We start from the raw sequence: 12,249 nt of genomic DNA on the forward strand, positions 1-12,249 counted from the left end.
AGTTCCCCTTAAATAGCGTTTCGCCTGCAAACGTACAGAGTGTCTTGACTCCTGTAAGATGGGCTGGCTTGACGTGCTTGGGGCCTTGTGTAGGAATTTAGACACTGTTGCAGTTAACGGTGGCTCCTTCCTTCCAGAACATGCTTTTTGTTGAGATCCCTGAATATCGAAACAAGCACATCCGTGCATCGGTGAAGGTCAACTTCTACGTCATCAATGGGAAAAGAAAACGGAGTCAACCTCAGCACTTTACTTACCACCCAGGTAAGGAATCTTCTCCGAAGGCCCCTTTGGTGGTGAAAGGCAGCACGGGCGTGCGGTAAGGACACACGAGGTCTGCTTTCAGCTGGTTGACCTTGGGCAGGTGGCTCAACCTCTCTGAGCCTCCATTTCCTCATCTGTCAAGTGGCACCTTCCTTATAAGATTTACAGAAGTCAAATGCACGTGAAGCGCTCAGCACGGCGCACGGTAAGCGGGTATGAATGACCTTAACAAATGTTACTGTGAATATTTTTCTTCGGGAGGGCAGAGTAGGAGAGAGGCATGTGGGGACTTGTTCAACAGAAGGGTGCAAAGCTGGCGCCCCCTGTCCGTGTCTTAGATCTGATCATGATTGGGTAAGCGAACGTGGCCGGAAACCTGCAGAATCTTGACAGTAAGTGGTCACCCATGGCCACCTAGAGCTCCTGGGTGGACAGCCGGCCAGGACGTCTCATTCCCACAAAGCACCACTGTCAGAAGACAAGTGACAAGGGCCATGTTGCATTCATTCGTTTGTCCAGAAAATATCCAAGGGCCCCACACCGTGGTTGGCTTGGAGACACCGTCATGAACAAAACGTAAAAAGCCCCACCCTCGTTGGAGCTCATGTTCAAATGGGGGATTCCGATAAAGGATAATACTGATCACAGGAGATTCAGAGAGTGGGTCATATGGATATTATTGACACGGCAGATTATAACCAGGGCTGCAGAAATGGCCTGCATGCCTCCCAAGGCTGCCCCAGACCTATTAGCCACCTTTCCGGGATTGGGAGACTGTCGCCCAGGGTATAACTTCCATCCTGTGGCAGTTTCACACGGAGCCTCTGGGCTGCTGGAAGCATCAGACCAAGGGGCCTGTCCCAGCAGCCCAGGCTTGGCGGGGCTTGGCTTCGGTGGAGCGTGTCCACCGGTTTCCATGGCCCCTTTGGCCATTGGACCGTCCCAGGACTGACTTGACATGCAGCCAGTGGCGGCGGTGGCCTTCAGGGCCCCCAAACTGGGGGGGGGGGGGGGATCTCTGGGGAGGTTCTAGACCTCAGTTCAATGATCCTTGTTGGCAGAGAGGTTTTCCGTTGTGTTCTGCGGCCTTCCCACCTCGTGCTTGTGGTCAGGAGGCCTCCCTGGGCCTGGTGTTGGCACCCGCCTGTCCGAGCATGGCCTGAGTGAGAATTCAGTCTCCCAGGTCGGCCAGGGGCTGAAGCGCACGTCTTCGAAGGGCACCTTGGGAGACGATTCCTGGTTTGCTGCCGTTTGCTCTAGCTCCAGAACCTCCTTGCTGCCCTGCTCCCTGACCCCTGACGGGTCCCCCCCTTGATGACAGTCCTGTCACCCCTTCATTCGATCCAGGGAGGGGACTGGTTCCTCAGCTCCTGGGGCTGGCAATGCTTTAGTAAAGGATTCTGGAGAAGCCCAAGTTCCGATGACCGCCCTAGGGAGGGAGAGGGACAGGAACTGGCACAATACCAATGGTGGTAAGACGATAATAGCGACAACAGTAAGCCTTGAGCACCTACTGTATACCGGCCACTGTGCTAAGTACTTTCCACACGTCTCAGTTCACCTTCCCCACAACCCCATGGGGTAGGTATGCTGGTTACTGTGACCAATGGGGAAACTGAGGCTCAGGCCAGCAGGTTTCCTTTCCCCCAGAATACTACAGAACTGAGGAGGTGGACCCCACCCCACTGCCCAGTCATTCCTGTTTCCAGATAATATCTTGAGTGTCGGTGGAGTGCAAGGCATCGTTTTCGGTGCTAGGGACACAGCATTGAACAAAGCAGACCAAAAAACTCCGTTTGGGGAGCTGACAGTCTGGAGTGGGGGTGGTTCAGCTAACGATGGCACATGAAAGACACAGAGTATTCCAGGTGATACACGTTTCCGAGGACGACAAGCAGGGAAAGGCGGTGTGAACTGCGAGAGAACGTGGAGGAGGGGGCTGGAGGGGACTGTAACGTTAAGCCTTCGTCCCTGAGCTCTGCCCCGGGGGAAGAGCCTGCAAACACCCCGGGGCTGAGACGCGCCTGCCAGCCGCCTTGCGACTCTCATCGCTCAGGGTAAAATTTCGGGCTTCTGAGACAGGTACACAGGGAGGCTCTTGTCCGAGGCTAATAAATGACAGAGCCCAAGGGTCTGCTCCCACCTACGTGGCCGCCCAAGGCCGCGTCCCCAGCGGCAGTCCACTAATCCCCCCCCCCACCCCCACCCCCCCCCCCGTGCACCCCTGTGGCTCACTAAGAAGGCCCGCCCCCTGTGCTTCTCTCTCGCCCAGTCCCAGCCATCAAGACGGAGCCCACCGACGAATACGACCCCACCTTGATCTGCAGCCCGGCCCACGGGGGCCTGGGGAGCCAGCCTTACTACCCGCAGCACCCGATGGTGGCTGAGTCCCCCTCCTGCCTCGTGGCCACCATGGCGCCCTGCCAACAGTTCCGCTCGGGGCTCTCGTCCCCCGACGCCCGCTACCAGCAGCAGAACCCAGCGGCCGTCCTCTACCAGCGGAGCAAGAGCCTGAGCCCCAGCCTGCTGGGCTACCAGCAGCCGGCCCTCATGGCCGCCCCCCTGTCCCTGGCGGACGCCCACCGCTCCGTGCTGGTGCACGCCGGCTCCCAGGGCCAGAGCTCCAGCCTGCTGCACTCCTCTCCGGCCAACCAGCAGGCCTCGCCGGTGATCCACTACTCGCCCACCGGCCAGCAGCTGCGCTGCGGTGGCCACCAGGAATTCCAGCACATCATGTACTGCGAGAATTTCGCGCCCGGCACCGCCAGGCCCGGCCCGCCCCCCGCCAGTCAAGGTCAGAGGCTGAGCCCGGGGTCCTACCCCACGGTCATTCAGCAGCAGAATGCCACCAGCCAAAGAGCCGCCAAAAACGGACCCCCGGTCAGTGACCAAAAGGAAGTATTACCCGCAGGAGTGACAATTAAGCAGGAGCAGAATTTGGACCAGACCTACTTGGACGACGGTAAGATGCTTTGTTTTTCTCGTCGCCCGTAAGGACAGGGCCCCAGAGCATCCCCCACGCCCAGCAAGTTCTCTGTGTGGTCTGGGTATCTTCCTTCACCCCTTCGGGCCTCCGTGTCCTCCTCTTCCGTTGAAGGGGGTTGAGTAAGATAACCTTTAATGCCTCGCTCACCTGTGTGCAGGAATCCTTTCCCAGCAGGACTTTTGGGGTGGCTGCTTGGCGTTTTAGATGTTTCGCTACAACCACTGCAACAGAAAGAGCAAATGAGGGCAATTCTGGCCAAAGGAGTGTCCCCTGGGTCATGAACTGGGGTAGCTTGACCGCTTCCACTCTCTTTCCATTGCCGAGTTTAGGCCAAGAATAGACAAGCAGAAAGGAAGGAAGGCTAACCTTTTATTCCCGTGGAGAAAAAAAAAAAAAAAGTCCTGCTTTATAGCCCTCTTTTGTGTATTTGGGGGAGGGGAGCGGGGAAAGGGAGGGAGCGAGCTCACTGAAAAGTGGCACATGAATGGGGGGCTTGCAGGCAGGCTCCGGGCACATCTGTGCCATGTGCCAGAGGAACAGAGACGCGCATTGACAGGAGGGAAACAGTGGGCTTCCGTTGTGGTAGCCGGGCTGCTGGGGTGGTTGGGCCAAAGGAAAAGAGGCAGGGAGGCTTTGTGTGAGTCTGTAGGTGCCCAAGTTTGTTGGGGGGGGGGGTGGGTGGTGGGCACAGCTGGAGGGTAGTCACGGCAGAGTGGCCGAGTGTGTGTGATGGTGATCTGTGATCTCAGGGACGAGGGGCTGGTTGTGCTAGGGACTCACCTGGGATCAGGACAGAGAGGGCGGGGCTGGTGCACAGCCTCCCCCGGGGGGGGGGGGGTGCCAGAGGAAAGAAGACGGGCGGTGTGAGTTTCTTAGTAGAAAGAAAACCTATACCCCTGGCCGCCATCCACATCCCCTGATATACCCCGAAGCCTCAATTATTTAGGAAAATTTACTCTCAGGAACCCAGCCAAGCTGTAGGAAATAAGGCAGAAAGCTTCAAAATGGCCACAACGGTTATCATAAAAACCAGGTAGTAAGTATCAGCCTCTTCCTTGGCAGGAATTCTCTGGTGCTTATTCAGAGACTGTTGGCTTTTATTTTATGCAAAGCTCTGACAGTCTGGGGGATCTGGGGGATCTGGTTCTGGGACTTCTCATAGTTTCTACGTCCTCTCTCTAGTAACACTATTGATCAAGAACTTCCCCCCCAAACACATCAAGCAAAGATGTCCAGGGCCACTTAGTGTAAAGCCACGTGCCTGGCAAGGCTGACCTCAGGGTGTTGCTGTGTTAATAATTGATCTGTCTAATCCTGAATAATCAAACACAGGTTGAGTTAGAGTCACTGTGCTCGGTTTTCAAAAGGAGACCCATGTGCAATCTGTCCTTGAATAGTTTTACACCCCAAGTGGTTAAGATAAAATTCGGGTGCTTATTTGAAAGGGGTTTATCACATAGAAAACCCAGTTCGTGCAGAATGCCTAATGCGAGCGGGTAAGCGAAAGCTGTAACCAGACCTCTCTCCACGCATGCGCTTGGGGTATGTATCAGGGGTGAGGTGCTTTATAAATAAATGATGCCTGAGCAGGCACAGGTAACTTTCCCCAACTGACTCTGTGTCTGGTGTAGGTTTAGTCTCCCAGAGCTAGGAATGTGCCGGCCCCTCCCGTCTGCCCATCATCCCACGTTACAGACGAACCATGAAGATCTCTGTTAGAGACCGTGAGTTAGTCCGTGGCCTGGCTCTTGGGGACCTATCAGCGTCAAGGTGGTCATGATTCCCCTTCAAGGGTCCGTCGTGGCCTCAGACCCACACAGATGCTTCCTGCTTTCACAGAAGCCTGTGTTACAGACAAAGCAGCTGAGAGCAGAGACCCTTTAGGGCCTCCTAAGTGCCTTTCTGAACACAGGCAGGTTCAAAGTCATGGTGAAAGTGAGCTCTTGGCAGGTTAGTAACATGAGTCAGCTTTAAGGATATCTCAGAGAGCTGAGTGTGCTGAAATTGCTTCTCCTGATGGAGACTTTTCTTAAGTACTTTCTGCACAAGCCCAATCCCATAGGATTTTAGGAGATATTCTCTGAAATGAGGATTCTGAGGCTTAAAAAGTTGAAAAAATTCTGTAAAGCCAGGTTTTTTTTTGTTTAACTTGTCTACTGCAGGACTTCACAGAGCCTTTACTGCACTGATGGACATTGTAAATCTCTAAGGCAAAGGTACTTCCCAGAGTTTCTCACAGATAAGAGAGCGTGCAACCCCAGGGGGTGCTGTTCATATTACATTTTATTATACTGTCTGTGACTGGAATGTCTGGAGTTGTGCAACATGGCAGGCCTGGGACCCCCATCCCCCGACATTCTGGGAAAGTAACATGAAGGAATTTCAGAGTTCAGAAGCTCAGCACTGCTCCATCCCATATGCCTGCATTCATGCTTCTGAATTCTTTGGCTTGGCGTGGGATCAGAGCATGACAGGGCAATAGAATAATTTCTACCTGGGTGGCTCCCAAAAGGCCACCAGGTGGCTGCTGGTGAGATGTTCAGTGCTTGAGCGGCATTGTCTCAAAGGCTGTGTGGAACCCACAGCCAGCCCTCCAGGGCGGAGGCCCCCGTGTGGCCAGTTGTGCCCAGTGTCAGCCCCAAACAGCCCCACCGCTGTTGCTCCCAGGAAGAACTGTGTGCCGTTTTGTCTCCTAACCAGTTGAGACTTCAGACCCCTCCAACAGATCATTCCGGGCTCCACGGTTGGCTTTGCGGGTGCGGGACTCAGACTTCTCAGTTGATTTTACGTTTATTTCTGACAGGCGGACCGGAACCCCTGGGTCATTTCTTTAGTCCAGTTGGGAGACATCCTAGGTTTGGAAGCTCCTTTTCTGTCCTTGTCGCCGATGACTCAAAGGGTCACCTTCCCCCCAAACACATACCTGACTGCACGCACCGTGATGGCATGTGCTCCCGGGATTTCTCACGTGCCTCTCATTTGCCTTGGGGTTTTGGTGGAGCACACTTTCCTTGGAAACTTGGTGAGAGCTGGAGTTCAGTGCTTTGAGGGTCAGGGCAGGGTTCCTCAAGGTAGAGAAGGACTCGGGTCCAAAGGCAGAGGGGTCGTCTTTGAAGCTGGCCACGCCCCTGGAAGCCCCGGCGTGGGGTTACCTTCGCCTGACCCTCCGTGAATGACCCCGAGCGTCTTGTCTGGGCGTCTCACCTGGCTGTGTCATGTCGTGTCCTCTTTTCATCCCTCCCCTTCTCGCGCTACATTCCTGTGCATAGACAGTCTGTCTGGCCCCCCCCCCCCCCTTCTTGGAACTCCGAAACGCGGCTCCTGCTTTCCCCACTCCGAGCACTTGAGACCTTTTCAAAAAGTCTCATTTTGAACTGGCAAAAGAAGTGAAATTCCAGGGCAACACGCACCTGTGCTCCTCCCTCTCCCTGTGCTCCTCCCCCCGAACCAGGCGCTTTCTCTTAGTTCGTTCTGAAATGGATGCTTTGCACACACCCTCCCTTGTTTTTTTCTCTGTCGTCTTGGTGCTTCCGTACCCAGTTCCTTGTTCGGAAGTCCCTGGTTTTATCTGGAAATCCGCAGCAGCGAATGAATTCTTCCCTCCTTCCCTTCCTCCCTCCTCCTATCTCCTCCCAGCCCTCCCTGCCTGTAAGCCTCCCTCCTTCCCAAGGTCCCCGCCATCCTGACCCTCCTTCCCTCCCTGCCCCCGTGGGTATTGACTGGCCTGGAACTTGGTTACACAAGTAAAGTCCTTGCTCGCGTGGGGTAATTTTTGGGCAAAGGAGATAGACGTTAGCAGGTGAGGGAATAAGCATATCTCAGATGGTGATAAAAGGCCATGGAGGAAATTGCAGGAGGTTAGGAGCAGGAATGCGGCTGGATGGGGGTGGTGTTGGCCCTCAGACGGAGAAAGCAGAGAGGCTGCTCTGGGGAGGTGGGAACAGCAGGTGGCAGCGGCTGTGAGGTCAGAGGAGTGGGCCAGCATTGGCGGGATTTTGGCAACGTGCCGTGTGATCTGATCTACCTTTTGGAAAGATCACTCTGGCTGTGTTTGAAAACCAGACCGCAGGGAGGCGAGAGGCGGTGAACAAGGGGCTTGCTTCATTTCCGACAAAGCCAGGTGGGAAGAGCGAGAATCCCACACAGCAGGCGGGTTATGGAGGGGTGGCGCATTCGATAGGAGGTCGCCTTCGGTGTCCTTTCGTTGTGCGACTCTTTAACATCTACCTGGAATTGTCAAAACGTGATGGGGTCACCAGTAGTTGCTGCCCTGCCGTTGGCTGGAATGAAGGGTGGGCGGCTGCACCTTATAAGCCGCCAGCAGGTGGGGAGGGTTTGTGCTGGGCGGGCCAGGTGAGGGGAGCTGTGCCACCGACGACACGGTCCCTGCAGAACCGGGGGCTCTCAGGTCATCGGGCCATCTCACCGCAGGCTCCGGGGTGGCGACCCTGTGCCATCAGCCTTGACATTCAGCCACAGACGAGAGGACTGAGGGACGGGGGGAGGCTTGGGACTCCAAGGGGATCCTCGATCCCATTCGGGAAGGTCTTGGGGAGAAGGGATGTGGTCTCGGTGACCCTGGAGCCCCTGTCCGTGACTTGAGGGAACGACAGCTGGTGTTGCGTTCACGTTTGTGTTTCTCTCCGTAGAAAGGGCACAGAGCAGTCTGGTTTTGAATCTACTTCCCCGTTCTTCACGTGAACTGTTTTCAAAAATCATTTATTGAAATACATTGAATGGATTGGAGTATCTCTCTACATGTTTACCCATTGACATATAGGCACGTGCGGAAATCAGTAGAGTACTTTGAACGTCACCAGCTGGGCCACCCATGTGACTACCACCCGGACCATGCCTGGCATGGAATCATGTTAGCACCCCAGAAGCCCCCGGGTGTCGCCCTCCTGTGTCCCCTCCACCTCCTATGTCCTGTCCTGCCTCCTAACCCCAGAGACTGGTTTTGACTTTCTGTGTAAAAAGAAGTCACACAGGGGTGCCCCTTTGTGCCTGGCTTCTTTGCATCAGCCACCGGCCCGTGAGATCCAGAGCTGCTGTTGGGGGTAGGTGGGGCTCATCCGTGTCATTGTCGTGGACTATTGAGGGGATGTTGCACGTTGAGGGAACGTCCTGTAGTCTCTGCACCCACGTTTCTGCCGATGGACATTTAGGTTGTTTCCGGTCTTAGGGATAAAACTTCTGCGAACGTTCTTGAATCCTTCCCTCGGTGCCCACACATAAGGTGCGGAGTGGAGCCCTTGCCAGATAGTTCTCCTGAGTGGTTGTACCGCTTCACGCGCCCACAACGGGGCGCGGGTGTCTCACGCAGTTGTCTAAGTGTCCGTCTCCTGGGATGCGGCCTCGCTTCCGGCGAACATGCCTGGCGATGGCGTGTCTGGGCCGCAGACCCAGGGCGCGGCAAGCTGGCTGGGTGTCAGCCACTGAAGCTCTCTGGACCTCTGTTTTCTCACTCGTGAAAACGATACCCCTTGCTCGACTACTCCACCTGCCAAAGATGCATTTGGGTCTGAACTTGGAGTTGCCAGCCAAGGTCATAAGGCTCTCGAAAGACGCTCCGCCACGGATAGTCGCTCCGCTGACCATAGTCCTGATGGGCATCGTGGCTCTGCTTCCCCTCCAGTTTCTGCGGGTGCCTTCTCCAGGCTTGCCTGTATTGTGGCCACTTTGGTCTTTTGTTCTTGTTTGTTTGACAAGAGTAATTTACGTGAAAAAGCAAGCAGGAAAAAAGCCCTAGAGAAGGCACTGATCTGTGACTGGTTTTCAGGCAGCAAAGAAATAGTGTAGATGTTCTTCTGTTCACCCCAGGGCCCAGCTAGTCCCGAATTTCACTTCCCCAACCGGCAGCTCCCTCCCTGCCCAGGGAAGGACGTGGCTGGGGTTGGGCAGGGGGGGGGGAGGTTGCTGGGCGGTTCAGTGGGTCAGGCTTCCGACTTCGGCTCAGGTCATGATCTCACGGTCCGTGGGTTCGGGCCCCGCGTCGGGCTCTGTGCTGACCGCTGGGAGCCTGGAGCCCGTTTCGGATTCTGTGTCTCCCTTTCTCTCTCTGCCCCTCCCCCCCTCATGCTCTGTCTCTCTCTCTCTCAAAAATAAATTAAAAAAAAAAAAAAGACAGACATGGTGGGGGAAGTGAGCATTGCTGGTCTCACGGTGGCAGCGGGTACCTTCCCGGCTACCCTGGGCCGAGCCCCTGGGGCACACTGGGAAGAGCTGACCACACCACGTGGACTTCTCCGTGGAGGTGGTTGCTTTGGGCCGGCAGGCAGACTTGCAGCCCACTGCATAAACTGTGCGATGTGGTAGGCAGCCTGCCCTCCTGCCTTCTGTCTTCCGTGTTTGGTCTTGTTTTAATCTTCCCCTTTGCCTTGTTCACGGCTGTCGGTATTTGCTCAGTGTGACTCCGTAGGACAGGAGACCCTGGCTCGAGGTGTCTCACTCACTTGTGAACCTTGGGCCGGTGTCTCCGCTTCCCTCTCTGTGGAGTGGAGATGATCCGCACTCCTCCCTCGTGCTCCTCCCTCGCGGGGGCCGCGCAGAGAGAATTGCGCGGGTACATGTCACGTGCCTAGAACGGGTAGCTTGATACAGAGTAACTGTCGGTAAATGTTAGCTGCCGTTTCTGTTTGTGAGTTTAGCGGGCTTCTTGGAGAATGTGGTTTACATTTCTTAAAAGTGTATTTGTGGAGGAGAATGAAACGTGGGCCGTTTCGGTCTTTGGAGAGGAGGACCCTTAAAGCCCTGTCTCCCCACGGGGCGTGGGCTCAGGGGTCCCAACCCAAGCTTCCTTCTGGGGACCTGGGGATGTTTGTCTGTGTGAGATGGTGCCTCCCGCCCGGGGACCGCCCGGGAGGCCGGTGAGCGTGGCCCCTGCGTTGTCCCCACCCCCCCCCCCCCCCCCCCACAGCAGAGCACGGACCAGTGGCCCAAGTTTTGCTGGTTGTTTTATTGGCAGAGGGGCCAAAGGAGTCCTTTTCAAAGGCTCTTTACCCAGAAGCCGGACATGCCAGTGCGTGAGAAACAGGCCAGGGAAGAAAGGACAGAGGGACGCGCAGGAAGGGAGAAAGGAGCCAAGGGTGACTGGCACGGCTTTGTTCAGCAGGTCAGGAATCTTTACTGGGGCTGCCCAGTGCCCACGGCAAGCCTGTGACAAAGCCGCTCCTGTTGGGAGAGGCGTGCAAAGCCCACGGATGGCCTGGTGCTGCCGGGAGTGGCCCGCATGCCCGGCCGCCACATTGGCCCCGGGAGGGCTGGGTGAGACACAGGCGTCCTCTCTTCTGATGAAAACCAAACAGAGTGGTTGCCTGGCCGGGCGGCCCAGAGGCCAAGGAGGGCCTGGGGAATCTGCTGCTTCCGTCGCAGAGTGGGGCTGTGCCATTCACCAGAACCAAAGCCAAGTCTGACTCACGCGGCCGCCTTCGGTGGGCACCAACGGAGTCCAGGCCCCGACTTGAGGTCCTCGGTCAGCATTCTCCTTGAAAGTTCGTTTAAAGAGGTTTATCTTTTACGTAGGGAATGTGTTCACATGCTCGACAGAATAAAAGCCTGGGAAAAGGTGCATCCAGCATAGCACGGTCTTGCTCCCACTTCTTCCCTGCCTCCTCTCCAACCTTCTAGAACAGCCTTTATCAGCCCTGTTTTCATCAGCAGCACCCTCTCCGGCCAGGATCCTTTCACAGTTCCTTCCTATCAGCACCCCCATGAAATGTCAGTCCCACAGAGACGCCGTATATCTGGTTATGCTCGGTGGCCCTTGGAGGTGCCCCTATCATAACATGTAAGACTTTTTCACTAAGAACGGATTTTGGCCCCCTTGGGAATGAACGCTGTAGAGTTTCTTTATGTAACCACAAGCAGGTGCAAGTACATCTTCCGGTTTTCCTCCTTCCTTCTACAAAATGTAGCAGATGGACCCCCCAGGTCTCCCAAGGATTGGGCGGGGAGGGGGGGCCAGGGGGTTGTGTACCTGTCGCTTGCCGTGCATAGGGGTGGGTATGTTAGAGGCTGGTTCTCAGGAATGGGAGGTCCGGTCTGAGGGTCCAGCCGTGATTTAGGGGCCTTTCGGCTGGAGCGTTTCTGGGGTTGCCCTGCCTGCCTTTCTTACTGGCCTTGCCACTTCACCCTTCTGTGACCTCAGGCAAGTAACTGACGGTAACGGGCCCAACTCTGAGGGTTATTGTAAGAATGGAAAAGGGAGCCTCCTCGTGAGGAAGGCACTTTGGCCGGTGCCTAGTGTGCGTGGTAAGTGCTGTAGTTATCAATATACTTTCCCACCACCACCACCACCACCGTCATCATCATCAACCCTGGGCCATTGCTATGGTCGGAATGTTTGGGCCCCCACAAAATTTATATGTTGAAGCCTAACCCCCAGGGTGATGCTATGAGGAGGTGTGGCCCTGGGAGGTGCTTAGGTCATGAGGGCGGAGCCTCCTAAATGGGATTGGTGCTCTTTTTTTTGTTTATATATTTATTTTAGAGAGAGTGAGAGCGATCACAAGTGGGTGACGGGCAGAGAGACTGAGGGGGTGGGGAGAGAAGCCCAAGGAGGCTCCACGCTGTCAGCACAGAGCCTGATGAGGGGTTAGAGCTCATGAACCGCGAGGCCATGACCTGAGCCGAAATCAAGAGTGGGATGCTTAACTGACCGAGCCACCCAGGCGTCCCAGGGATCGGTGCTCTTACAAAAGACCTCCCAGAAGTCTGCAGTTCCCTTCTGCCACGTGAGCTTATAGAGGAAGGCGCCTGTCTATGAGGAAGTGTGCCGAATCTGGTCGTGCTTGATCTTGAACTTCTCGACCTCCAGAACTGTGAGAAATATTTGTTGTTTGTAAACTACCCACTGGCATTTTTTGTTCTGACAGCCCCAACAGGCTAGGACAGCCAGGCAGGTAGTCGCTGCGGTGCTGGCCTTTGAAAAAGAGCCCTCAGGCTGAGTCGGCCTGGGTCCTTACTACCTTGCTAGGCCACTACTTGTTAATTCAGCA

The 12,249-nt window shown here is 55.5% G+C and overlaps 1 protein-coding gene across 9 annotated transcripts in view; it reads left to right on the top strand.

Annotated features, from left to right (window-relative positions):
- NFATC2 (nuclear factor of activated T cells 2) overlaps positions 1–12,249 on the top strand; it is a 158,261-nt gene that overhangs the window by 114,698 nt on the left and 31,314 nt on the right. For all 9 annotated transcript variants that reach the window (XM_027046638.2, XM_027046640.2, XM_027046635.2 and 6 more), the window contains exons 8-9: positions 138–264; positions 2,537–3,226. In XM_027046638.2, the coding sequence (XP_026902439.1) occupies positions 138–264; positions 2,537–3,226 (817 nt within the window). The remainder of the gene's footprint in view (positions 1–137; positions 265–2,536; positions 3,227–12,249) is intronic.

This window comes from Acinonyx jubatus, chromosome A3 (genome assembly GCF_027475565.1).
Source record: "Acinonyx jubatus isolate Ajub_Pintada_27869175 chromosome A3, VMU_Ajub_asm_v1.0, whole genome shotgun sequence".
NCBI classification, from domain to species: domain Eukaryota; kingdom Metazoa; phylum Chordata; class Mammalia; order Carnivora; family Felidae; genus Acinonyx; species Acinonyx jubatus.